This window comes from Bos indicus x Bos taurus, chromosome 10 (assembly GCF_003369695.1).
Source record: "Bos indicus x Bos taurus breed Angus x Brahman F1 hybrid chromosome 10, Bos_hybrid_MaternalHap_v2.0, whole genome shotgun sequence".
NCBI lineage: Eukaryota > Metazoa > Chordata > Mammalia > Artiodactyla > Bovidae > Bos > Bos indicus x Bos taurus.
In genome coordinates, this window is record NC_040085.1 from 11,289,980 (window position 1) to 11,317,289 (window position 27,310).

The following is a 27,310-nucleotide window of genomic DNA, read 5'->3' on the forward strand; positions in this document are numbered from 1 at the left end:
AAGTTAAATGATTATAAAACATGTATATTATAGTCAAAATAAAAATGGTATCATTTGCAATTTATAGGATGAATATTACAACTGTACTTAGCTAAGGAATAATTTAATATTCAATAGGAAGCAAAAAATTAGATTTTATAGAGAAACTTTAAAATTGGAGAATAAACACAGTGAAGATTAATTATGTAAAGTCTTAAAATAATAAAGAAGTATTTATGGAACATCTAAACAATTCTAAAATGCTTACCTGCGTGAGGCTATATCCAAAGATTTTTCCAAATCAGAAAACTACGTTTATGTCTCTTTCAATAAACAGCAAATCCCAAATATCACAGGTTAAATGTCTTAACAATCAATATGCAAATTTGGTAATTTGTACAATACACAATTTAAAAATTTAGGTCCTAAGGAAAATCAGAGCCTTAGTGATTACCAGATTTTCTGCTAAGAGACTATAGGAGTCATTTTAACCTCTTCCCTGTGCCATGCTGAGGTATAAGATACAAGCAGTTGATGAAGTTTTACAGCAGGAGTATCATATAGTCAGACAAAATAAAGAGGCATAAACATTCTTTTTTGCTTCAACTGGGTGAACTGTAATGATAATCTATACTTTCATACTTACTGAAATGACTTCCTGATCCTAAATGATCACTCTGAAATCAGAAGAATACATTAAAACATTTTAGATGAATCAATTTTGTTAAATTCTGTATCTATTTCAGCTCTAAATGATCCAGCCATAAAACCATATTTTCAACATTCCTTGTTTCTCCTGGGCATTATTCTACTCAAACTCACAAAAAGGCAAAGCACAATTAGCGAGATCAGTTGGGAATAAACTACTTCACTAAGCATTTTAATAAAAGCAGACAAGTATTTCAAGAAAAAACTTTGACTGTTCAAAAGAAAAGCAAGCTCCAAATGAACTGAAACAACTCTGAATACGTACTCTCTGCTGCTTCTTTACCTCAAAAGGAAGGAAATGCCACAATCGCACCAAGAAATCAATTGCTATATCACGGTTGGGAAGCAGAAACCTTACCTCATCAACTATGAAACATTAGCCTAACCCTTTCTTTCAGATTTATAAAACACCAAAGAGCTGAGGCAAAGAGCTGCATACAGTTTATAATAAGCCCACCAATGCATCAGTTAGGAAAAGGAGAATAATAGAGAAAATTTAGATACTCTGAGTTAAAGTATACTTGGATTGCTCCCTATCCCAAGTAAGCCAAGTACAAAGAACCTAACAGAAAGTAAAATACTATACTGTCAAGAGTAAAGATATGCAGATGTACATCATGTTTCTATATTTTTCTATATTCATACTAATGGCTGTGTGTCAAACTTTGATAAGTGACCATGATAAAAACGGCCCACAGTTCAATAACTAAATTAATGTCCCACTAATACTTATTGCCCCAAGGGTATGGAAAAAGATCTGTAAACTAAGGTAAGCTCTGTGTTCTAAATAATATTTAATACTAGAATCTGCAATAGGTAGTAAATGGACTTACACATGTATGGGTGAAGGGAGGCCATGGCACATAAGAAATTCAAAAAACTTAGTTTGGACATATTACCTTGCCTTGATGACTCAAATGACAACAAATGCATGAGTTACAACATAAAATTAGCATTGTTCTAAAATATCCATGTTTCCCAAACTTGTTCTATAAAAATAAGGAAAATGCCTACATAAAGTACCACACAATTGCACTCATCTCACATGCTAGTAAAGTAATGCTCAAAATTCTCCAAGCCAGGCTTCAACAATACATGAACCATGAACTTCCAGATGTTCAGGCTGGTTTTAGAAAAGGCAGAGGAACCAGAGATCAAATTGCCAACAGCCGTTGGATCATGGAAAAAGCAAGAGAGTTCCAGAAAAACATCTATTTCTGCTTTATTGACTACGCCAAAGTGTTTGACTGTGTGGATCACAACAAACTGTGGAAAATTCTGAAAGAGATGGGAATACCAGACCACCTGACCTGCCTTTTGAGAAATCTGTATGCAGGACAAGAAGAAACAGTCAGAACTGGACATGGAACAACAGGCTGGTTCCAAATAGGAAAAGGAGTACGTCAAGGCTGTATATTGTTACTCTACTTATTTAACTTATATGCAGAGTACATCATGAGAAATGCTGGACTGCATGAAGCACAAGCTGGAATCAAGATTGCCGGGAGAAATATCAATAACCTCAGATTGCAGATGACACCACCCTTATGGCAGAAAGCAAAGAAGAACTAAAGAGCCTCTTGATGAAAGTGAAGGAGGAGAATGAAACAGTTGGCTTGAAGCTCAACATTCAGAAAACTAAGATCATGGCATCTGGTCCCATCACTTTATGGTAAATAGATGGGGAAACAATGGAAAGAGTATCAGACTTTATTTTGGGGGGCTCCAAAATCACTGCAGATGGTGACTGCAGCCATGAAATTAGAAAACACTTGCTCCTTGGAAGAAAAGCTATGACTAACCTAGATAGCATATTAAAAAGCAGAGACATTACTTTGCCAACAAACTTCTGTCTAGTCAAGGCTATGGCTTTTCCAGTAGTCATGTATGGATGACAGAATTGGACTATAAAGAAAGCTGAGTGCCGAAGAATTGATGCTTTTGAACTGTGGTGTTGGAAAAGACTCTTGAGAGTCCCTTGGACTGCAAGGAGATCCAACCAGTCCATCCTAAAGGAGATCGATCAGTCCTGGGTATTCATTGGAAGGACTGATGTTGAAGCTGAAACTCCAATACTTTGGCCACCTGATGCGAAGAGCCAACTCATTTGAAAAGACCCTGATGCTGGGAAAGATTGAAGGCTGGAGGAGAAGGGGATGACAGAGGATGAGATGGCTGGATAGCATCACTGACTCAATGGATATGAGTTTGGGTAAACTCCGGGAGTTGGTGATGGACAGGGAGGCCTGGGGTGCTGTAAACCATCGGGTCGCAAAGAGTCGGACATGACTGAGCAACTGAACTGAACTGAACTAAGTATTACACATAATACAGCAATGCTGGTGGCAGTTAATGAAGACTTTCAAGCGAGATGAGATAGCAGTGGATATTCCATACAAATTATGATTCCTTAGTTTTTAATAACGGCTTTCATAAACACTTTATAATTTTCTCTTGGATGGTTAAAAATCATTTCTAGCATAAAAATTCATTTGATTGGGGAAAATGTCCCCATTATACTGAATGCAAAAACTTATAAAATAGGATGTATAATAAGAATCCATCTGAAAAAAAAAAAAAAAAGAATCCATCTGATGAATTCATGTGTATAACACAAGTTATGTACAAAGAAGGGGCTTCCCAGGTGGCTCAGTGGTAGAGAATCCTCCAGTCAATGCTAGAGACACAGGACATACGGGTTTAACCCCTGGGTTGGAAAGATCCCCTGGAGGTGGAAATGGTACCTCACTCCAATATTCTTGCCTGGAAAACCCCATGAACAGGGGAGTCTGGTGGGTTGCAGTCCATGGGAGTCACAGAGTCAGACCCTACTTAGATACTGAGCACACACACACACACACGTACAAAGAAAGGTTTGAAAGGATGGTCAGGTGCTAAGAATGCCGGATCAGCATAGATGAGCCTTGTATCAGCATAGATGGGCCTTGTATCGGCATAGATGAGCTGTGCCTAGTTCTGCACTTCATAAAAAAGGAATGATGCAGTATGTGCTCTTTGCGTCTGATTTCTTTCATGCAACATTATATCTGTGAGTTTCATCCCTGTCTTTATATTCTTCTTCATAGCAAGTACCCGTTCTTTTTTTTATTTATTTACAAAGAAAAAACTGACTTTTGTTATGTATTTTGGAGTTGTATCTCACAATAAAAAGACTCACATCGAATCGGCTACTCTCTTCAGTGACCCCAGTGCTGAACAACATTTATAAAAATATGTATTATGGCCTCGAAAAATACATCTATACAGTTGCAGGTGTGGAGAGTGGTCACCCTTGGTGCAGGGAGCATGAGGAGGCTTCTGGATAAAGGTGATGTGCTATTTCCTGATCTGGGAGGTTTGATTTGTGAAATTTGTGAAAATCCTTCAACTTATCCATTTTAACATGTACTTTTTAACGTATATTGTATTTTGATTAAAAGTTTTTAGAAAAACATAGTCTTGGAAAAACTAAGAGCTAACTGAGTCAACAAAAGATAAGTATATGATCTGAACCTTATTAACACACTACCCTCACCAAACAAGTTTGTATATGCACAAGGCTCTTTCTGAGATAATCCTGGAATTACCACTATTCATTTAAATGATGCTTTTTATTAATACCGTCAGAATCACTGTAATTTTACAGGTAAAAGTATGATGTTTTGAAATGGTAAAAATGGACAAAGAGGAAGGTTGGGGAAGAGAAACTGGAACTGAACTAAATGTTGGTTTAATCAATTTCAATTATTTCATTTAACCTTTACGACAACTCCCTGGGAAAAGGAACAATCACCCCAATTTTGCCAAAGCAGCAAAAAGCTCAGAGACTTTAAATGAATCACCTGAGGTCACACTATAAAAGAGAGAGTGATAATTCAAATTCAAGTCTGACTTCAAGCCCTTTACCACTTCCATTGTAAGTTACACAAAATACTTAAGCTTTCTGTACCTCAAAATACTTAAATCTACTTTTCAGAGCCTCAATAGTTCTTAGGCTTTCTTCATGCTGCTTTTCTTTGGCTGCCAAAAGGGACTTCAGCTTTTCTTTCTGAAATGAAAAGGAATAAACACAGCACAAAATCATACTGTGCTTGAAATACATGTGCGTGAAATGTATTACAGAAAATGTGCATTAGAATTACTTTGAGGACTATCATTAATGAATTCTCTAACCTGGTAGATTTTTTAACTATTAGTCAAACTTCATACCAATATACTAATAATATACAAAATATATAAACAACATTATGAAAAACTCAAATTTCTGTGGTTTGTTTTAAGTCATATTATTTTCAGACATTTTCTTTATAATGCTTAGAATTTTATATCTTTTCATGACAAGTCTCACGGAAAATGAGACAGAACAAAATGCCTATAATAACCCATGCCACTATTCTCAAAACATGATTTTACAGTGACACATAGGTTTTGTTTTTCCCTTTGAACAATTAACCAAAAGATAAATTCTGTCTCCATCTCAATTTAGGACTTAAAACTTCTACTGCAATATTCTCTTCAATTTACATAATATTTTATAGCTTTAAAGTAAAACTTAATCATCCTACCTCACTTTCCAGATCATCAGCCACCATTACTTCCTAAATTTAAAAAGAAGAAGAAATATATTTTCACTCTTGAAAGTTTAAGAAGCATGAGCTTAGCAAATATCTTCTAAAAAGATGTGCATGTCATTAAGCATGGGGTCAAGGATGTGAGAAGAAAATGCCTGTGCCACCACGTCTGTGCTCTCCACTGTCATTCATTCATCTCACTAACCTTGTTCACAAGCACTTTACACTCGTCTGACAACCTATCAATTCCTTACAACTCTTACTTGCTCTTCCTCCTCACTTCTGCCCATTCCTTCCTCTCCAATCCCACAACTCCAGTGTTACGACCATAGACCAACAGTGTTCTCTGTTCTTAGATTTGACATTAAGTTTCACACAAAGGTCTCAATAAGATATAAGTTTCCTCAAGGGCAATGACCTGATTTTACCTCCTTTAGCATCTGGCACCGTGACTTGCTGGGAGGGTTTGATCGTTAACAATTTGTTATTGACAATGATGAACACTCACAGTAAAATAGTTCTGGATGTTTTTGGTATCGTGCAGATTATTTACCTCATTCAGCTGTAGCTGTAAACCATTGACTTTATCCAATAATATTCTCTGTTCTTGCTGAATTTTTCTCAATCTCTCTTTCAGATCTTCATTTTCAATCTCCAGATCCTTCAACAGTAAAGATAACAGGCGCTAGACCAACTTTAAAGGAGCAACTCTTAAGGAAGAAATTTCTAAAAGCAGCTCACTATCATATACATATACAAACAGCTTTAAGTATAAAGATACAATAATTTCAATGACATTTAAATAACAAAATCTATACATGAGAAATAATGTAGAAAATTACAGTCCTATGATAACTAATAAACACAACTATATATATAAGATAACAAATCATGATTCTAATAAATAAGAAATAAAAGCATCTAGAAATAGAAAATAGAAGAAGAATATGTCATTTTAACTTTTCTATAAAATCCTCCCAAATTGTTTTTGTTTCATTGTACAGAAATGGTTATTCAACTTATATTTTAATGGTATTTGTCACAAAGTAAACCATTTAATTATGGCTCATCTTCCAATGCAACCCAAATAATAATTATTTTCTGAACACTTTAATGAACATAAAAGGTAAAATTACTGTGTGGATAACAAAAAATTTTTTTAGTCAAAATTTTAAAATTTAAGAAAATGTTCAGATTTTGTTTTATTCACAGTGATAATCATTTTGTCATTACAATTAATTTTCTGAAATACAAATGTATGATTTATGGCCTAAAACAGACATATTTATATCAACAAAAAGTTATATAAAGTTATTTACTTCCTAATGTATATTAAAACAATACTTACTGTAAGATAATACTGACACAAACATTCATATCAAAAGTCAATTCATTTAGAAGGAATTATGCAAGAAACAGAATCACAAAACATAACAAGCTTTTCTTTCTGCCCTTATTTATCCACACCACTTCCCATTTTTGCTTCCTTTCTTGTCCCAAACCTCACTACAAACAACACTGGAATTCTCTGCAAAGGAAGATACCAATGTTTTTCTTTTTACCTGAATGTTTTGATGCTCCCTCTGATTTGACTTCGTATTTACTTCATCTAGCATCTGAGACAAATTTCGCTTTGGTAAAACATATGAAAACACAGGTTAGCAAGTGTGAGAATAAAGAAAAGTACATTTTCCTCAATAGGAAATATACCCAATTAGTGATTTTCAGCTTATCCAAGTTCTAATTTTCCTGTGCAAAACACAAGGTGGCAGTGTTTCCACTTAAACTCCAAATGGAAAAGATTTAACACAGGTTTTAAATGAATCAAATGTAGTCTGTTTTTAAATACTAAAACATAACAGAATTTAGAAATCTCTATTATTAACTATTTATTTTCACCAAAGTCACAAAATTTTAAAAAGAAGACTTTATACTAGAGGCAAAACTCAAGTTATACTAAAAAGCATCAGCTACTATTCCCAAAACAAGGGAACTGGTATTTAAAAAGAGAAGGGAGAGTTATATTAATATTGAAAGAAAATATGGAAATTATTTCTTTGAGTACTGATGAAATAAAATATCAAAGGGTGTGATAAGAAAGAGACAGACAATGCACTGACGAAAGCTACATGAAAGACTTCTAAATGACTTGGCTGGTACATGATCTGTTTCTGTACACTTACTGCTTTGAAACTTTATTCCAGCTTAGAGACTTGCTTTAATAAAAACACAACACAATCATTAAACAAGAGAGAAAATAACCTTTTTTTGCCCAAATTGATCTGTAAATCTACACAATAATTTGAGAGCTAAAAAACCAAATAAAAAAGTAAATGCGTTAATTCTCTAAAGTAATTATGTTTTGCATTATTTGTTGAGTTTTGTTTAATCAAGTGTTTAAACTATCATTCAAATGAACTTGGATTTGGAATTAGAGTGAAAAAAAGTTCCCATTAAGATGATACTTCGTATCCACCGTTTGGCCCAAACTACATTTCTAGCTTCATTGCTTCTACCAAAGGTCCGTTCTCATGTGGAATCTGACCAGTCTCATCATACCATGTCCTGCCCTCGCCTTCCCTTCTGGTCCCTAGTTCCTGTCCCTCTGTCCCTCTACTGCCCCTTGGATGTGTTACACGTTCCCTCGTCAGAGGCTTGGTACTTGCCATTCCCTCTGCCCTTGAGGCTTCACCCACAGAGCTCCTGGCTCCCTCTTCACTTCCTTCAGACCTCTGCTGGAATGTCACTTCCTGACCACACCATCTAAAATAGCTTCCTGCCCTCTGTCTCTGCCTCCCTTCATCCTGTTCTGCTGGTCTTCAAAGCATCTCCTAGGATACTAAATACCTATTTGTTTATTATTCATCTCTCTCACTAGGCTAGGAGCTCCATGAGAGCAGGACTTTGAACACTGATATTCCCAGCACTTAGAACAGTAATGGGCATAAAGTCAGTAACTGAATACATCTTATTTTTAAACTATAGGCTTCTTAATAACAAGGATTACATACCCTTTAGTTCAGAAACAAATCCTATTTATAACAGCTATTATAAAATGTATTGAATAAATAACTGAAATAAGTTTCGTTGTTCTTAGAATATTAATTCCATGAATTCATTTAGATAACTTATTCATTAAGATACCATTCCCATATTAATATTCAATAATTCTTTCTTTTAAATACCTGTATATTTCAGAATCATTTTTCTCTGAATCTGGGTGAGATGACTGGTACAGTTATAAGAGTATACATTTTATTTCCCTCTACCCCAACTTAGGTTATCTAAGGAGACAGCTGCTCCAGATGGAAAAAAAGTGACAGCAGACATGACCCATGCATGGACATATCACTTAATTCTGATGGACTGAAAGGGCAGCATGCTTTCATATAGCTTTCAGATTCAGGTGCAGGCTAGAGAAATGATGCAGAATGATGACAGGATGGCTGAGAAGGTACCTGATTACTTTCTCTTCAGGGTTTGGAAGTGTTCAGGTCCTTCTCACTAGAGAAAAGCTGAAAGCCTGGAAGGGAACAGCCAGCAGAAGAGGAGAGTTGCCTACACTAGCTTTGGGCAAGATGGTTAGAGTGCTTAAAGCAACCCCACTCGTTTTAACTCAGAGATCAGGGGAAATAATCAGACATCTACTGAGACACAAAACCAGGGTTAAGTAGTGATCTGATAATTAAGTTAGTGCAAGGGATGAATTACTTCATGTACTGTGTTTTTTTAAAAGTCAGTGTGAAAGTCGCTCAGTTGTGTCCGACTCTTTGCGACCCCATGGACTATACAGTCCGTGGAATTCTCCAGGCCAGAATACTGGAGTGGGTAGCCTTTCCCTTCTCCAGGGGATCTTCCAATCCCAGGGATCAAACCCAGGTTTCCCACATCGCTGGCGGATTCTTTATCAGCTGAGCCACAAGGGAAGCCCCTTTTAAAGTCAAGTCCTCATTAAATTAAATACACACAGCAAAAAAGAAAACCAAAATGTTAACAGTGGCATTGAAATCACATACATAATCTTTGTTGAATTGTTTTCTTCACTTCTTGTTGCACTGACAGAATTTTCCCACATCAGGATATATTTGGTTCTGTTACTAAGCGAGAATAGGAAGCTGTCTACAGTCTGCCAGCCTAACATTCATCATCAAAGAATCTCAACAAGGCGCAACATTTCACACTTGAAAGTGCTGGATGTTCAGCGATCAGGAGGTTGCTTATTGCCCACTGGATATATTCACTGTAATTCAGACCCACTGTCTCAAGCTGAGTGACAGTATCTGTATAAAGCCTCAGGATCTCATGACCTAGGTTCTACATGGGCATGATTAACTGAGAAGAGAGAACAACATTAATTTAAACTCAAAACAGTTAAACATAACTATTAACCAGGTTTGCTAAGCACTTCACTTAAATTGTACAATATACATAATTTTTAACCTGTTGTAAAGATGGTCCTTTCTTCCAAAGTTCTCTCCCTGAAGATTTAAAGAGAGGGAAAGAGAGGAGAAAGAGGAACAGTGAGACAGAAGGTTAACTCAGGTAGATTTCCATTCCCTAATTATATAATTAAGTCAATATTAAAGAAATAAATTTCTAAGTTTCTTTATAGCTTACTACCTTACAGTTAAACAATAGTGAAACATCACTTTTGCCTATCTAATTGGTACAGTATTTTTTTCCTATGATAACATCCATGTAGATAATATGCAATTCTAGGGAGGGGAGGGAGGTGAAAAATGAAAAATTGAAAACACTCCTAAATGAGAAGGCAACTTGTTGATATATATCAAAAGCTTAAAGAAATGTGCATAACCTGAAACCACCTGACTCAATTTCTAGGAAGTGATTCTGCTGCTGCTGCTAAGTCACTTCAGTCATGTCCAACTCTGTGCGACCCCATAGACGGCAGCCTACCAGGCTCCCCCGTCCCTAGGATTCTCTAGGCAAGAATACTGGAGTGGGTTGCCATTTCCTTCTCCAAGAGATCTTCCCAACCCAGGGATTGAACCCGGGTCTCCCATATTGTAGGCAGGCGCTTTACCATCTGAGCTACCAGGCCAGTGGCAGAATGAGTGGCTAATTTTACTTGCTGTGTTTTTCTGTAATTTCCAATTTCTTTTTAATAAGCATAGAAATGTACTTGACACAAGTATTCAATAAATCTTGGTTGAATATTTTATATACACGTTTAAACAATGATTCTTTAAAACTTTTTAAGTATAAGACCTTAAATCCCTCACCCCTCATCAAAAAATATGTATTAGTAAAACCCTTTATTTGGGTCTTTCTTTTCAGTTCTTTAATTACTCCACAGTAGAGTAGGGTTGACTGGATAAGCTAGACAGTAAATGTAACACACACTGCCTCAAAATGAGTGACTAAAGTGTAAACCCGCACAGCTCAGGCAGAGAGGGAGATGAACCAGTACTGCTTAAGGTAAGGAGTGTTTTGCCCCTTACAAATACTGTAGCTCTACCATGTACATCTTAAAAAGCTATTCTTTATTAGCACGCTTTATTAACTAGCACTTTTCTAATGACAGAAAACTGCTGGTACCTTTGTTGGAATTTTCCGATGCAGTCTTCAGTAAGGTTAGAATGTCCAGATTGTCACCAATTCTTGCATAGTAAGAACTGTCATGGCCAAGGGCGTCCAGCAAGGTCACGTCAGCGCCGTTTTTGATTAAGACTTCTACTGCATCTTTGCAACCATACTCGCATCCTAGCATGAGAGCAGTCCTACAAGGGAAGACGGAAGAATAAAAGACCATAAGGAGGATCCAAAAAACATTTCAGAAATCTCTTTCAGAGGCCCCATTCTTAAAGAACAGATATGACTTTAAAAAGCTATATTGTTACACACACAGATTTGACTTCATATTTTATATTTTAACTCCATTGCATTTATAAAAACATGTGCTTGTGTCTTAGTTTGCAGGGCTTCTCTTAGTTTACAGTGGCTCAGATGGTAAAGAATCCTCCTGCAATGCAGGAGACCCAGGTTCAATCCTTGGGGATCTTCCTGACCCCCTGAGAAGGGAATGGCTGCCCACTCCAGTGTTCTTGCCTGGAGAATTCCATGGACAGAGGAGCTCGGCGGGAGACAGTCCATCAGGTCACATAGAGTCGGACGTGACTAAGCACAACACAGCAATGAAAAAGAGACAAACATACTTGGAAAAACATCAGATCTATTAAATAAGACATTATATACATCGATCAGCCAGATCACACCTCTCTGATCTAAAGTTTATTTTTATATCAAATTTTATTAATCATGCTTGGAGCCAGATTATAGTATCACAAAAACAAAGTAATATAAAAAAAGTCACTTTCTTAAAAATCACACTAATGGTTTAACTGCTTAAGAATTTCCTCCTTTGGGATGCCTGAACAGTAAAAACGATCAGAGCTATAAAATCTGATATCCAAAGACTATTATACTTATCTACTTCCAGTGAACTGCAAACAATAGAATACATGTTTAAAAGAATAAAATTAACTGAAAAGAAACCAATAATTTTACTAGTAATCATCTATAAAAGTCTCAGAAACTTGTCATAAATTATTATAATGCTTCACCTGGTGAAATGGGCATATTTTAGATACTTTGTTGTCAGAAACTCTGTGACTATAAACATCAGAATTACAATATAGCAAGTAGCATGATACACTAAGCCCAGAAAAGAAGACAGGGAGAAATACAGACAGAAATTGTTCGTGTACATCAATTAAAATAACATCAAATACAGATGCAGAAGTAAATGAATGGAATCTGTACTGGGGTACAGAAATGAACTCAGTTTCAGAGACGGAGGTGCCATGGTGCCCAGGTAGAAAGGAGAGAAAACAGCTTGAGAAAATCTACACTGAAACATGTCCATCTCCAGGACAGCCGAGAACTCCTTTACTCTCAAAAGATTCACTAATGAAGAAGTAGATTGTAGATGTAGCTTTTTATTCTTCTTCCTTATTTGAGCCCATTTCACTAAAGGTTATTTTAAAAGTTAAAAATAACTAGGATATAATTCCTCTTTCTTCAGTTCTTTGACTCAAACACAGGCCATAGTCACTGCATATATTTCGAGTTCATCCTCTCATCATCCCCTATTTCCCTCTCCCCTCTTCTTCAGCCAATTCTGAAGAAAAATAAGTAGTGAATGCTAATTCCAAGGAAGGGAGAACCACAGGGAGTGGAAAGGCCAGGTCACAGGATCACTGGGCATCCAGCTCGTGTCTAGGGAACCTTGATAAAACAATTACCTGTTTTGTTTGTCTCTGGAATTAATATCCGCCCCTCTATCTATCAGCAGTTGACATATTGTTGGCCTACACATCTGGGTAGCCAGAACAAGTGGTGTCCGCCCATCCTAAGCAACAAAAAAATAAGACAGCATTAAGACAACAGATCTCCCAAAATGTGAAAGTTAGAGCCCATGAGTTGAAATGACAATAAACATAAAGTGACTTACTACATCTTTGGCATTCACCGAGGCCCCATGGTCGCAGAGCAGCTGTATGCTAGAAGGACAGTCTGCCATAGCTTTGAGGGACAAAGGAAGATGATAAATGGTGAACATCTGCTGCTAACACGTGGTGTTTTGCAAGACCCTATAATATAAGGCCTAAATTCTTCAATCCCTAGAATACCAAGCTTTACATCCTCCACTCTCAGTTTAGCACTATAAGCATCGATTTTTCTATCTGAAAATGGATTAGACAAGATCATTTTGTAAGTTCTGTATAATTTATTAGAACCAAGGAATACTGTCATTCTTATAGAAGATAAGAATATACTGCTGTTCTAAGGGTAAATACTGACAATGAAAATCTAACTTAAATTTTCTATTTAGAGTATATTTTAAAATATGGCTATGACTGACTGGACCCTTGAAGTATTAGCTGAGGTTTCTTTTTTTTTTAAAAGAATCATATCCTTTCTTTTTTCTTTTAAATAGAAGAGCTACAGTTAATAGAGTATGACTCATACAGTTCACATGCCCTTTTCAAAGCAGAAACTGCAATGTCTGACCTTAATTATGCAAAAAGCAGGGTCATTTTGCTAAAAATTATATTACAAAGTCACATCATGCTTCTCTGATTGACACTGGAGTTCATTTTTGTATCAGGAAAAAATGGTCAAATTCATAAAATGTGTTTATACTTCCCATGAGTTTTTACAAATTTCTATGAGTTGATATTAGGTTATCTGTACAAAACAACTAAGTTAATTTTCTTTTCTTTTTTGGTAAAATTCAATAAAGTAAAACCAAACATACATTAAAAAAATCAAGTAAATTTTTCATTTCTGTCTTTAATCCAGCAATCTTTTATATAAAATATACCATCAACCTTTTAAAAAAGATAAAACTGAAATCAAATACATTAATTCCAGAATTATGAAATGAACAACCATTCAGGTTCAAATAAAAATGAACAAATGTAATGGATAAAAAATTTGAGAGTTATACCATACTGCATAAGTCAAGTCAGTATTAGAGGTGCTATGATGGAGAATGTTAGCTGTTCTCCGTTCTTCCGTGGTAATAACTGTGCCGGTCACAACGTGGTTCACCTAGACCATAGGTCCCAGTCTCCTCTGCATGCAGGCAAGACTACATGAGTTAGGTAGTGCCAGTTGAGTCTGACTAGAGGGATGTGTGCTACCTTCTGAGGCTAGGGCTGCAAAATGTAGTTATACATTCCTCCATAATCTTTCTCTTTCCTGTTAGCAGGAAAACAGATACCTGCAGTCAGCTTCAGCCTTAAAAGAGGACAACACCCCAGGCAATGGCAGAACTGCAAAACGGAAGAAATCTGGGTCCCTGCAGGACCATAAGGAGCAGAGGAACAAGCCAATCTGATCATTAGGGCTGGGACATGAAAGAAACTGTGTTTTTTTTAAAGCCAATGTTATTTTGTCACAGTGGTAGAATCTTGTCCCTAATAAAGACAAAAATTGCTACTGGGAGTCAGGTGCTGCTAATAACTAAACAAATAACTAAATTATATGTCACCGGTTTACTGGATGGATACTAGGTAGTCAGTAAAATGTATTTCAGGCTAGGAACCTTGTGATTTTTCTCACACTGTAGCAAAACATTTGCTAGATTTATCTTGTGTTCCAATTTAAAAGGTACACCATGCGACTATGGAACCTTTCTAGGTGAAGCAAAAGAAAAGAGCCAAAATTTTAGTACATCTTGACAGCTGCTTACTGCTTTTAGTAAGGGATTTTAAGAAAGTGATGAGGTTAAGCAAGAATTAGTTATGCACACTGTTGGAAGCAAACAGAGTGCCTAGATATTTGGGACCTCACAGGTATAGGAAGCCAATTATTTCTCTATACCAAACAGCAAGATCTAAAATTATTGCTTGGCACAACTTTTCTCAAAGACTGTGCAATAAGGAAAATTAAGAAAGGGGGGAAAAAAAAAGGTCCAGTCCTGGAATAAAGATCAAATTGAGGATACTATATTCCTATACAAGACTGTTATTTCAGATGACTTTGAGACAGCAGTATTAAAATGAAGTAGAGAACAAATGAACTTATTTTCAAAACAGAAGCAGAGACACAGACATAGAGGACAAACTGACCGTTACCAGGGGACGGAGGAGAGGGATAAACTGAGGTTGGAATCAACATATACACACTGCTCTACACAAAATAGATAACTAATAAGAACCTACTCTATAGCACAGGGAACTCTACTTAATACTCCACAGTGGACTATATGGGAAAAAGTCTGAAAAAAAAAAAAAGAGTGGCAATATACATAACTGATTCACTCTGCTGTACACGTGTACACTATAAATCAACTATACTCCAATAACAATTTTTTAAAACCTTGTGAATTAATCTAATGTTCTACACTATATGGAACATTTGATAAATAAATAAATGTTCTAAATTTTGGCCAAAAAAATAAAATGAGGTAGAGAATCATGACTCTAGAAATAAAGACAAGAAATAAAGGAGGGTTAAAATTTTTATGTCTAGAAAATAAATGGTTTCTGGTATATGAAAGTGGCTGGCAACAAACAGGCGAGAAACTTACCAAGGTTTTGAGGGAATGAATATACTATCCCCAAATCCAAAAGCCCAGGCAGCTAAACCAATAACTCTTCCTGCACTTAAGCTACCTTTATAGAAGGCATACCTTCCAGCATTTATTTATCTGTGTCTTAGAGGACAATAGACAAGTAAGAACCTCCGAGATGGCAGCCCTAGGGCCCACAGATGACAATGACAAGGGATTTCTCACAGGAAACAGAACCAGGGGGGCACATGGAGCAGTTAACCAAGAAATTTACTCCAAGACCTCAGCTGAAAGCCTTTGCAAGTTTTGCTCAGCAGCATTTGATACCTGCTATTGATTAGTGATTGCTGTGTATTTCCCAGTTCTCCCTTTTCTGAAAGACACTTTAGTTTATTTATCCTGTTCTTGTTTCATCACTATATATTATGAAGAGTAGATTTCTTTTCTTTGAGTTTACAAATTGTTGGACCAGGAAGAGCCATTTCAGAGCCAACAAGAGCACAGCACCCAGAAGCCCGACGTTGAGGTGGCCTCAGTAACTGGATTGGTTATGTATCCTCTCCTTGGGGAGGGGGCAAAGGTTCTATATGTGGGAAGTAGGGCTGAGGGAATATTTGGAAGGCCAGAAGGCTGGACTGTGGCGACTGTTACCAATCTGTTCTCCCCTTCTTCTACAGTGGAGCAGCTGGGCCGTGACTAGTTATCTAGAGATTACATTTCCGGGCCTCCTTTGCAGGCCACCAACTGACTTTTCTCTTGTTGATGGATTATGAATAAAGGGCTATTTACCACTTCCAAATCTGGGCCTTAGATCACGGGCATTTGCTCCCCCAGTTCTCCTTCCCTTTGCTGCTAGCTGGAACATGGGTATGACTACAATCCAGCTGCAATGACGTAGCTGAGAAAGATACCAGAGGAAAGTGCAGCAACAAGATGGAAAGAATTCAGTGCATGAAAGACCTCAAACCACGTGCTAACCTATATACCAGTCAACATTTTTTTAATAACCAGCTGGTACTGAAGTTCTTTTATTACATCAACTCAGTCTTCATTCTAACTTCATCAATATACCTAATGAATAAATATTTAGATTTCAATTGGTTAAGTTGTACCAGTTTTTTTTTTAATTTTATTTTATTTTTATACTTTACATAATTGTATAAGTTTTGCCAAATATCAAAATGAATCCGCCACAGGTATACACGTGCTCCCCACCCTGAACCCTCCTCCCTCCTCCCTTCCCAGACCATCCCTCTGGGTGGTCCCAGTGCACTAGCCCCAAGCATCCAGTATCGTGCATCGAACCTGGACTGGCATCTCGTTTCATACATGATATTTTACATGTTTCAATGCCATTCTCCCAAATCTTCCCACCCTCTCCCTCTCCCACAGAGTCCACAAGACTGTTCTATACATCAGTGTCTCTTTTGCTGTCTCATACACAGGGTTATTGTTACCATCTTTCTAAATTCCATATATATGCGTTAGTATACTGTATTGGCACAAAAATAAACTCAAAATGGATTAAAGATCTAAACGTAAGACCAGAAACTATAAAACTCCTAGAGGAGAACATAGGCAAAACACTCTCTGACATACATCACAGCAGGATCCTCTATGACCCACCTCCCAGAATATTGGAAATAAAAGCAAAAATAAACAAATGGGACCTAATTAACCTTAAAAGCTTCTGCACATCAAAGGAAACTATTAGCAAGGTGAAAAGACAGCCTTCAGAATGGGAGAAAATAATAGCAAATGAAGCAACTGACAAACAACTAATCTCAAAAATATACAAGCAACTCCTACAGCTCAACTCCAGAAAAATAAATGACCCAATCAAAAAATGGGCCAAAGAACTAAATAGACATTTCTCCAAAGAAGACATACAGATGGCTAACAAACACATGAAAAGATGCTCAACATCACTCATTATCAGAGAAATGCAAATCAAAACCACTATGAGGTACCATTTCACACCAGTCAGAATGGCTGCAATCCAAAAGTCTACAAGTAATAAATGCTGGAGAGGGTGTGGAGAAAAGGGAACCCTCTTACACTGTTGGTGGGAATGCAAACTAGTACAGCCACTATGGAGAACAGTGTGGAGATTCCTTAAAAAACTGGAAACAGAACTGCCTTATGATCCAGCAATCCCACTGCTAGGCATACACACTGAGGAAACCAGAAGGGAAAGAGACACGTGTACCCCAATGTTCATCACAGCACGGTTTATAATAGCCAGGACATGGAAGCAACCTAGATGTCCATCAGCAAATGAATGGATAAGAAAACTATGGTACATATACACAATGGAGTATTACTCAGCCATTAAAAAGAATACATTTGTACCAGTTTTAAAAACAGGATAATAAAATCTATAATATACAAAAAATTATACACACTTAATGTATACATTTTGATGAGTTGGGACTAAAGCATACATTGTAATACCATCACCACAATCAAGATACTAAACATATGGATCACTTCCACAAGTTTCCTTGTGTCGTTTTGTGTGTATGTGTTTTTGGGGCTTGAGGGGCTTTTTTTTGGTGAGAATATTTATCAAAATATTCTGCCCTCTTAATATATTTTAAATTATACAATATTATGTCATTAATAATATGCAATACATTATTATAGTATATAATTATCTAAATTCTTGTATAATAATTATACCTCAGGTATTTAAAAAAGTAAAAATAACTGGGGAAAGCTGAACATTGAGATGATATTGAAACTATTTTCAAACACACCAAGTGTGATAATGATATTATATTTAGGTTACAAAATAGAATCATTATCTTTCAAAGATAAAAACTGAATTGTTTATGTTTTGGATTTGATTTAAAATATGTCAGGACAGTAGAATAATGGGTGGTGGTATAAATAAATCAAGATTGGCCACATGATCACAACTGTCTAAAGTGGATGAACAGTATAAGGTATTTTAATATGATAGTTAAACATTATGTTTGAAATTTTCCATAATAAAAATTTTTTAATAATTTAAAAAACATGGTTATTAATAAGGTTGGATGGATTAAAAAATAACTATGAAAAGGTGGTAGGAGAAGACAAATATCACATGACACAAATTCATACTTCATTAAGCAGCAAAATCATTTTAATATTTCTATCAAGCACAATAAATTAGTGCTACAGAAATGAAGTGTATTTATTTTATGGTGTCAAATTTAAACAAATCTGGTGACTCCATTACTACACAAGCTGATAAGTATATTACATACGAATCTAGGCTTATTTTTTTTAATTACTTAATTATTTTTATACAAGTAGCAATACAAAATTATCATAAAAATAAAAAACTACAGAAACTCACAAGGGTCATTGTGAGGCTCAAATGATAATGTATGTAAAAATTCTTTGCAAATAATAGTACTCTGTTCCAAAATTTTTAAAAATGCACTGTGTAAGAGATTAAACTATCATAAAAATACATATTTTTTTAAAGGAAGAAAATCAAGTTATGAAAGTTTGAAGGAAATTTGAAGTATAATACATTTTTCAAGGGACCACTCTACCTACCACATTATTCCATATACATGAAAGGAAACAGTGTGGTTTTTTTTTTTCCTCCTTTTCTTTGAACTTCTATTTAACTAGGAATTTCAGTCTTAGAAGAGTCCAGCCAGGGGTCAGACTATCTTACATTCCAAAACTCCTTAAATATTTAACTTTTTCTATTCATTTTCTTTAAGACACCTAAAGAATAATGCAGATAAACTTTGATATTAATAAAATCCTTGAAATTACTAATATAAATCTCTTTTAAAATAGAGTACACTGCAATGATATCAGATTCAGCACTGATACCTCTAAACCAAAACAAGCACCACCACCATTAATTGAGAAGTTACTACACGCCAGGCACTATTCATGATTCAGTTATAACCACTACTGGGCTTCCCTAGTGGCTCAGACAGTAAAGAATCCGCCTGCAATGCGGGAGACCTGGGTTCGACCCCTGGGTTGGGAAGATCGCCTGGAGGAGGGCTTGGCAACCCACTCCGGTATTCTTGCCTGGAGAATCCCCATGGACAGAGGAGCCTGGTGGGCTAGTCCATGGGGTCACAAAGGGTCAGACACGACTGAGCGACTAAACACACAAGGCAGTAGCATTATTAACTTCATTCAGTAGATGAGGAAAATGAGGCACAGACATGTTCATGAGGTGAATACAGTTTTTAAGAAAGAGAAAAGTCTTCCTTCTTCCATTTCTCCTACCAGTCCCCAAGCACACACATGGTATTTACAGCTCCTTGAGAACAAGGTTATGGTTTGTTCATCTTTGGACTCTCAGTATCTAGCATCTTGGCCCGTAAATACTGTCTGAATGAATCTTTTTAAGCTGTACAATCTACCCAATTTCAAACTTGAGTAAATAAAAAATTCATAACATTCTGTTTCTCCATGGATTACAAAAACATATGTATGTTAAACTCTGAAGTCAGTTTAAATGCCCAGCCATTTTAACAAAGATTTATGTCCAACCGAAACCTTTGCTTACCTGCATCATGAAGTGCAGTTCTTCCCTGCAGGTCTACATGTTCAGTGGGACAATTGTACTGTTAAAACACAGAAATTTAGTCATGTAAGAAGTTTTATTTTCAAATTAAATATCGTGATTCAAATGAACAGCTGTTATTGCATCTCAAAAATACTGCATTTATCAAAAACTCTAAAGAGTACTAGACAAGTCATAAATAATTTGACATGTGACAAATACAATAACATTATACTATAAATTTAACAGTATTCCAGCAAACAGGAAAACATATGGTACATTACAATAGCATGGAATATAGAAACGGCTATTGTTTGGGTTTTGCTTTTTTTTCCTGTAACGGTTAAAACTTGAACAATTGAATCAGAAAAAAACAAATGAGCTCTGCTGTGAAACTCAATAGCAAACATGTTAAAGGAAACGTGTGACTAGACTCTTCAACTAAAAACTTAATCTAGCCCACTAGTTCATAGAACTTTGTGGTTGCCCAATTACAAGCTTAGCTAATGATGCTATTATACAGTCTGACTTACTGGTGTTTATACAGAAACATATAGATCCTACGCTGTGCCACTTCATCTCAAGTCATATACCAGACCACAGAAAATTCCAATCTCTAGCTAATGTCAACAGGAAGGTCAAGTCTTTGTTGTTTATTTTTAATACACTGAGTTATGCAATTCACTTCCCTCAGAGTTTTTGCTCTTTATTGTTCACATTCTTTCACAAACGATGGAAAAAATATTATGTAAGCTAACAGTCAAAGCTAGCCTACTATTTTCTTTGATCTCAAGTCCCAAAAATGCATTGAAAACACATCTACTATTTGCAGTCCAAGTAATAAAGTCAAAGTATTAACCACTTTTACTACCTGTAGAAGTTTTTGTAGACACAGTGCATGCCCATACTTTGCAGCCAGGTGAAGAGCATTCCTTCCTAGAAAAGAGATCATTTTAAATATACGATAAGGGTTATTTTCTTCACATGTGAATTCCCCTTAAAAATGTGATTGATTTTTCCAAAATCAGTTGACAGATGACTTCATTTATAGGCATGCTTTGGGTTTGTGCTTTATTTGCACTGAAGGAAGGACGGCAAAAATCACTCAGACTGTTCACTAGGCAAAACATCCAAAGCAGAAAGAACACAGACAAAAACAAGAAAGACATATGTCGGAGTTGGAATCAGCACAATACACATATCAAGTTTTATGAGTTCTGAAAAGGTATGGTTAGTCCAAAATTTCTAAAAATGAATATTCTGCATCAATGGAAAACACACACGTGTGTGTGTGTGTGTGTGTGTGCGTGTCTGTGTGTCATAAACAGTTTTTTCTTCATTCAAAGGTGGCAAGTAAATAAAGTTTGGTCTTCAATTAAGAGTTTGATGTACCTTTAGGTAAAGATTTACCTCACTAACTCATCTGTGATGTCTCTCTTTCTCTCCCTCCCTGCATTCCATTTCCAAACAGAGCTTTATTGTCCACATATGAAGTCATAGGATAAAACATTAAAGTTGTTAAGGAAACTCTCTGCTCTAGGTCAACTCCCATATTTCACTGAGTAACAAAGTATAAGTTCTAGTGATTGTCTATGTGAATGGAAAATTAAAACATTCACTAAAGAAAAGTGATAGCTATATTCAAACACTTAAAGTCTTCCTGTGATATGCAAACAAACTTATGCTATAGTATTTTAAAAGACAGACATAGGTATGACTAAGTTTAAGCAAGCGGCCTGTCTAAAAGAAATAATTTTTTATAAACATAGCTAGCTAAACAGACCAGGTCTCCTCATGAGACCTGATGGTTAAGAACACCGACTCTGACTGTGACTCATACACAGAAGGACCCTGGCATGTGACTTAACAACTCAGTGCCTTGCAGACTCATTGGCTTGATGTGAGGATAAAATGAATTAGTACATGTAAAGTGCTTAGCAGAATAGCATCATCTATTATCATGTTAAAAAAGCATCATCTATTCTTGTTATGATCACTATTGGTGATGCTGTTATGAGGCAATTAGTTCCCCAACAAGTCTAACCAAAGGCCTTAGGACAGCAAGAATTTATATACTGAATAGTACATGCATGTGTGGTGAGTTGCTTCAGTCATGCATGACTCTTTGTGACCCCATGGACTGTAGCCCGCCAGGCTCCTCTGTCCATAGAATCCTCCAGGCAAGAAAACTGGAGTGAGTCACCATGCCCTCCTCCAGGGGATCTTCCTGACCCAGGGATCGAACCCACATCTCCTACGGCTCCTGGGATTGCAGGTAGATTCTTTACCACTGAGCCATGAATAGTACATAAGTATAAATTAAATGGCCCCTATAGATTCTTTTAGAATCCTATAACACTACCAAGACAAACCCTAGACTTCAGGTCTCCATCTGCTAATCTGTTCAGTCATGCTTTCTGCTACACTGCCCTCTCCCCCACAATACCTAAACTAATTAGAAACAAAGTTACGGCCTTCGCTCGGTAAATCACATTTAAGTCTGACTGAGAGCGTTATCAGTGGACAGCGCTTGTCTTCTCTGTACTATGGAGGCAAACATACCTGCGGTGTCACTGGTTGTAATATCAACTCCATGTATGAGGATGGCATTCAAACACTCAAGATTTCCCTTTGAGGCCACAACATGAAAGCTAAACAAAAAGAAAATTTTGTTACGCCATGGAAACTACCCAAGGTCAACTTTAATGTTACATTCATGCCATCTTATATTCAATGCTCCTACATACACACACGTATACACATGCATTTTAAAGGCTACACTAAACACCTACATATTTAATACAAGAAAAAAAGAAACTTATTTCACATTACTGAAAAACTCATTTTAATCCATATTTATATCACTACCCCTATAGTTTATCATTTCAATAGCAGAGGCACTGGTATTTAAACCTTAAATGCACTGAAAATTTTCTATCAGATTATTTTACTTAATTTCAAATATACGGAAACTGCCAAAACAAATGAAGATACCACAGAATGCTAAGGCCAAAGAGAGATCAAAACACTTATCCATCTCTTTAGAATTATTATATTAAAGCTGGCATAGAAAAGTTTTCAAAACAAGCTAAGCTATACTTGAAAGCCACAAAAGACCTGGCATCATCTTCTTCCCCCAAAGTACTACCACATAATTCCTCCTTTCACTCAAGAGATCTGTGTGACTGGTTGAAATTTCACACAAACAGGCAGAATTGAACACTTTTTCTAATAAGGCAAGGAAAGCCTACTTAAAAACATAACTTTAAGTCATCAAGTATTCAAGATACAGGATAAAATATCCCAGTGTTTCTTTGATCATCTAATACTTTTTCTTAATGAACAAACACAGAAATACTTTGTGTGCATTAAGAACTGATACTGTATGTAAATACAATAAGACTTATTGGCAAAGGACGTTGAACTCAGGCCATAAACAAGTACAGTAACCACTGTGAAGATGCCAGGAGGTAAAGGCTCAGCAAGGTGCCTGGATACAGACACACTCGGCAGCATACCCTGCAGTAGGGGTCTTCCCTCACCATACCACTTAAAAATTTTATACTTTCCCACTCCCTAAAACCTTAGTACTCCTAGCTCCCTCATCCCTGCTTTCATTATTTTAAATGTAACTATGCATTTCCTAATATATATAAATTCAAATTTTATTTTCTTTATGGTCTATTAATCTCCTCTAAGAAAGCAGGGATTCTTGGCTATTCTGCTTCTTATTATATTCCCAGAACCAATTAAAGTACCAAACAGATGTATTGTTTTTTATTCACTAAGTCGTGTCCGACTCTTTTGAGACCCCATGGACCACGTAGCCCACCAGGCTCCTCTGTCCATGGGATTTACCAGGCAAGAATACTGGAGTAGGTTGTCAATTTCTTCTCTAGGGGATCTTTCCAACCAAGGGATCAAACCCGTGTCTTCTGCATTGGCAGGTGGGTTCTTTACCACTGAGCCACTTGGGAAGCCCACCAGACAGATGATAGACCCTCAAATATTTGAATAACTGAATGCTTAGAGACAAAATGTAGAGATACCTTGCAAATTCATTTTCAGATATTCAATTATGCCTCCATTAGCATTATGATGAATATAAATGCAAACTAGAGACCAAGCACTAAGTAAAGTAAACCAGGTTTGTGTACAGTTTGAATGAGAGAGAGATACTTCTGATAAAAAGAATATACTGTTCTTAAAAGTCAGATAAGTTCTCCTTATAGTAGAATTAAACTGCAATAAGGCTGAGGGTATCAATTCTTTCTGCAGCACTGAAGTGGGGAATTATATTATGCAATGCACTGAGAGAACTTTTTGAGGAATGGTAATTTCCTTCAAGCAAAGGTTTTTCATCTTCAAACAACTTTGGAGATCTCATTCTTTGTCTACCTGTTTTCACTTCTTAGCTCACAAAATTGGAAAGACTTCTTTTCGCCAAAATAACTTCGCATTATACCAATGATGCACTACGAGGGCAGAAATCAGCAAATCTACAATGCATTATTAATATGGGTGTGCTATGAATAGATGTGCTTCAGAAAGAAGATACATCAACCATTACACTGTATGCAGAGTTGCAAAGGAGATCTGGAAAACTGCTTTATAGAAATATGCTTTTTCAATTAAAAAATCAACTTTTTCTTTTAAAAAACAAGACAAGTATTACTACTATAATAGGAGAGCCCCGTAATTTGGACAGTCCCCAAATCTGAAGACAACCAGAAAAGCATACAAAATAAGAAATCTGCCTGAAGGTATCAGTGAGCTAACATGATAGTGAAAAATTACTAAGACAGTATGCAGGGAAGCACAGAGGCCCAGAGAGCTGAACCTGGAATACGGGGCTACTTTTTCTCTAGGAGCATTTGCTGGTTAGAGAGAAAAGAACTAAGAGGTTGAACAGTCCTTTGACAGCCTGAGGGGAAGGCGAGTCAGGAACTGGAACCCACAGCTCTCCAACAGCCAATAGGGATTCTAGGTGAACTTGCCCCATTTTGTATTGGCAAAGGGCTACATCCCTGGGAAAGAGGTGACCAGGAATAAAATAGATTCTTGTAATGACTATCGCAAAGCCTCAAATATTTCATTTTTGAAACTGTATAGAGATCAAGAGCGGCTTTGCTGATGGCTCAAACAGTAAAGAATCTGTCTGCAATGCAGGAGACTGGGTTTTATCCCTGAGTCGGAAAGATCCCCTAGAGAAGAGATTGGCTACTCACTCCCATGTTCTTGCCTGGAGAATCCCACACACAGATGAGCCTCGAGGGCTGCAGTCCATGGGGTTGCAAAGAGTCAGACATGATGGAGTGACTTACACTTTCACTTCAGAGATCAAGAAGGACTTGTTAATTTTGCCTTACCTTTCAAAAATTAAAAACCAAAAAAAAAAAAAAAATTCAAAATTAAACTATTTTTATAACTATAGAAAATATATTTGTAGTATGTCCTGTACTTAACTAAATATGAAATGCTTTAATTAAGAAACCCTTTGTGTATGAATAACAAAAGGAAAATATTTTATCCTGTGAATCCTAGAAAGACTTCTAATTCTATAGAGAATACCTCAAAAATTTACACTACTCAAGTATGTCATAAACTAAAGCTCACAGTTCATCATAAACTAAAGTTCACAGTTCATCATATTACACCAGATTTGCACAACTATGCAGGTCAGGAAGCAACAGTTAGAACTGGACATGGAACAACACACTGGTTCCAAATAGGAAAAGGAGTTCGTCAAGGCTGTATATTGTCACCCTGCTTATTTAACCTATATGCAGAGTACATCATGAGAAACGCTGGACTGGAAGAAACACAAGCTGGAATCAAGATTGCCGGGAGAAATATCAATAACCTCAGATATGCAGATGACACCACCCTTATGCCAGAAAGTGAAGAGGAACTCAAAAGCCTCTTGATGAAAGTGAAAGTGGAGAGAGAAAAAGTTGGCTTAAGGCTCAACATTCAGAAAACGAAGATCATGGCATCCGGTCCCATTACTTCATGGGAAATAGATGGGCAAACAGTGGAAAAAGTGTCAGACTTTACTTTTTTGGGCTCCAATATCACTGCAGATGGTGACTGCAGCCATAAAATTAAAAGACACTTACTCCTTGGAAGGAAAGTTATGACCAACCTAGATAGGATATTCAAAAGCAGAGACATTACTTTGCCAACAAAGGTTCATCTAGTCAAGGCTATGGTTTTTCCTGTGGTCATTTATGGATGTGAGAGTTGGACTGTGAAGAAGGCTGAGCGCTGAAGAATTGATGCTTTTGAACTGTGGTGTTGGAGAAGACTCTTGAGAGTCCCTTGGACTGCAAGGAGATCCAACCAGTCCATTCTGAAGGAGATCAGCCCTGGGATTTCTTTGGAAGGAATGATGCTAAAGCTGAAACTCCAGTACTTTGGCCACCTCATGCGAAGAGTTGACTTATTGGAAAAGACTCTGATGCTGGGAGGGATTGGGGGCAAGAGGAGAAGGGGACGACAGAGGATGAGATGGCTGGATGGCATCACTGACTCGATGGACGTGAGTCTGAGTGAACTCCGGGAGTTGGTGATGGACAGGGAGGCCTGGTGTGCTGCGATTCATGGGCTCGCAAAGAGTCGGACACGACTGAGCGACTGATCTGATCTGATCTGATTAATATAAGTAATTTCCCTCAAAACTGAACCTTCGATCAAAAAAGTCTGAACAAAATCTCAAGTAACCATTCATTCAAAACATGCAAAGCATGGGCAGACAAAACTGAAGAAATAAGGTTTCACTGAAGATTTTCATCACAAAGAAGATCCTTTGAACTCTTAACATCATGGCACTTGGGGGAAAAAATACAAAAAACAGTTTTGATATTAAATTTTTACTATTTATACTGTGAGCCCTATAAATGGCTTAAAATTTAGCAAAAATAGAAGCAGGACTCAAAATAACCAGTTTCTGCAGCCATCAAATTGCCTACTTTACAAAACTGAAACAGTACAAAAAATTGGGACTTCTCAAACTTCAATGCTCTTATAAGTAACTTAAAGTCATGCTCTGCTATTTTTATTATATTTATGTATCTAAGCATTCTACATCAAACATTAACTATTCACTTCCTAATATTCATTTCTATATTTAGTATCTGGTTTCTAGAATTCTAAAAAAAAAAAAAAAAAAACTCTCTAAAAAAAAAACTCATGCAAGTATAAGGCAGAGAGGAATTTAAGGAAATGAGACTTTTCACCTCTAACTTTGGAAGGTTTCCCAGATAAGGTTTGAATTGCTGTATTTATAGAGGATAGGAACAGAATCTAGATCTACCCTTTAACCCAACCGCTCCCTATCCTCAACATCAAGGGAAATAATGAAGACTAGGAAGCGGTGGGAGAAAAGATACCTGGTTTATAAGCATATAGACAAGCCAGCAGCCTTCAGTAACACAAAAGGGCAGGATCACTGCCTGTATCTCCCTAAGTCACACCAGT

The 27,310-nt window shown here is 36.6% G+C and overlaps 1 protein-coding gene across 5 annotated transcripts in view; it reads right to left on the minus strand.

Moving 5' to 3' along the window:
• Positions 1–27,310, minus strand: part of UACA (uveal autoantigen with coiled-coil domains and ankyrin repeats) — an 86,083-nt gene that overhangs the window by 12,409 nt on the left and 46,364 nt on the right. For 4 of the 5 annotated variants that reach the window (XM_027553094.1, XM_027553093.1, XM_027553096.1 and 1 more), the window contains exons 3-14: positions 22,394–22,482; positions 20,703–20,767; positions 19,835–19,892; positions 12,733–12,803; positions 12,524–12,630; positions 10,818–10,999; positions 9,699–9,736; positions 6,821–6,889; positions 5,812–5,919; positions 5,253–5,285; positions 4,637–4,735; positions 626–656 (exon numbers count right to left, since the gene is read on the minus strand). In XM_027553094.1, the coding sequence (XP_027408895.1) occupies positions 626–656; positions 4,637–4,735; positions 5,253–5,285; positions 5,812–5,919; positions 6,821–6,889; positions 9,699–9,736; positions 10,818–10,999; positions 12,524–12,630; positions 12,733–12,803; positions 19,835–19,892; positions 20,703–20,767; positions 22,394–22,482 (950 nt within the window). Of the gene's footprint in view, positions 1–625; positions 657–4,636; positions 4,736–5,252; positions 5,286–5,811; positions 5,920–6,820; positions 6,890–8,716; positions 9,037–9,698; positions 9,737–10,817; positions 11,000–12,523; positions 12,631–12,732; positions 12,804–19,834; positions 19,893–20,702; positions 20,768–22,393; positions 22,483–27,310 lie in introns of those variants that run through there. The other variant, XM_027553097.1, reaches the window with a different exon arrangement.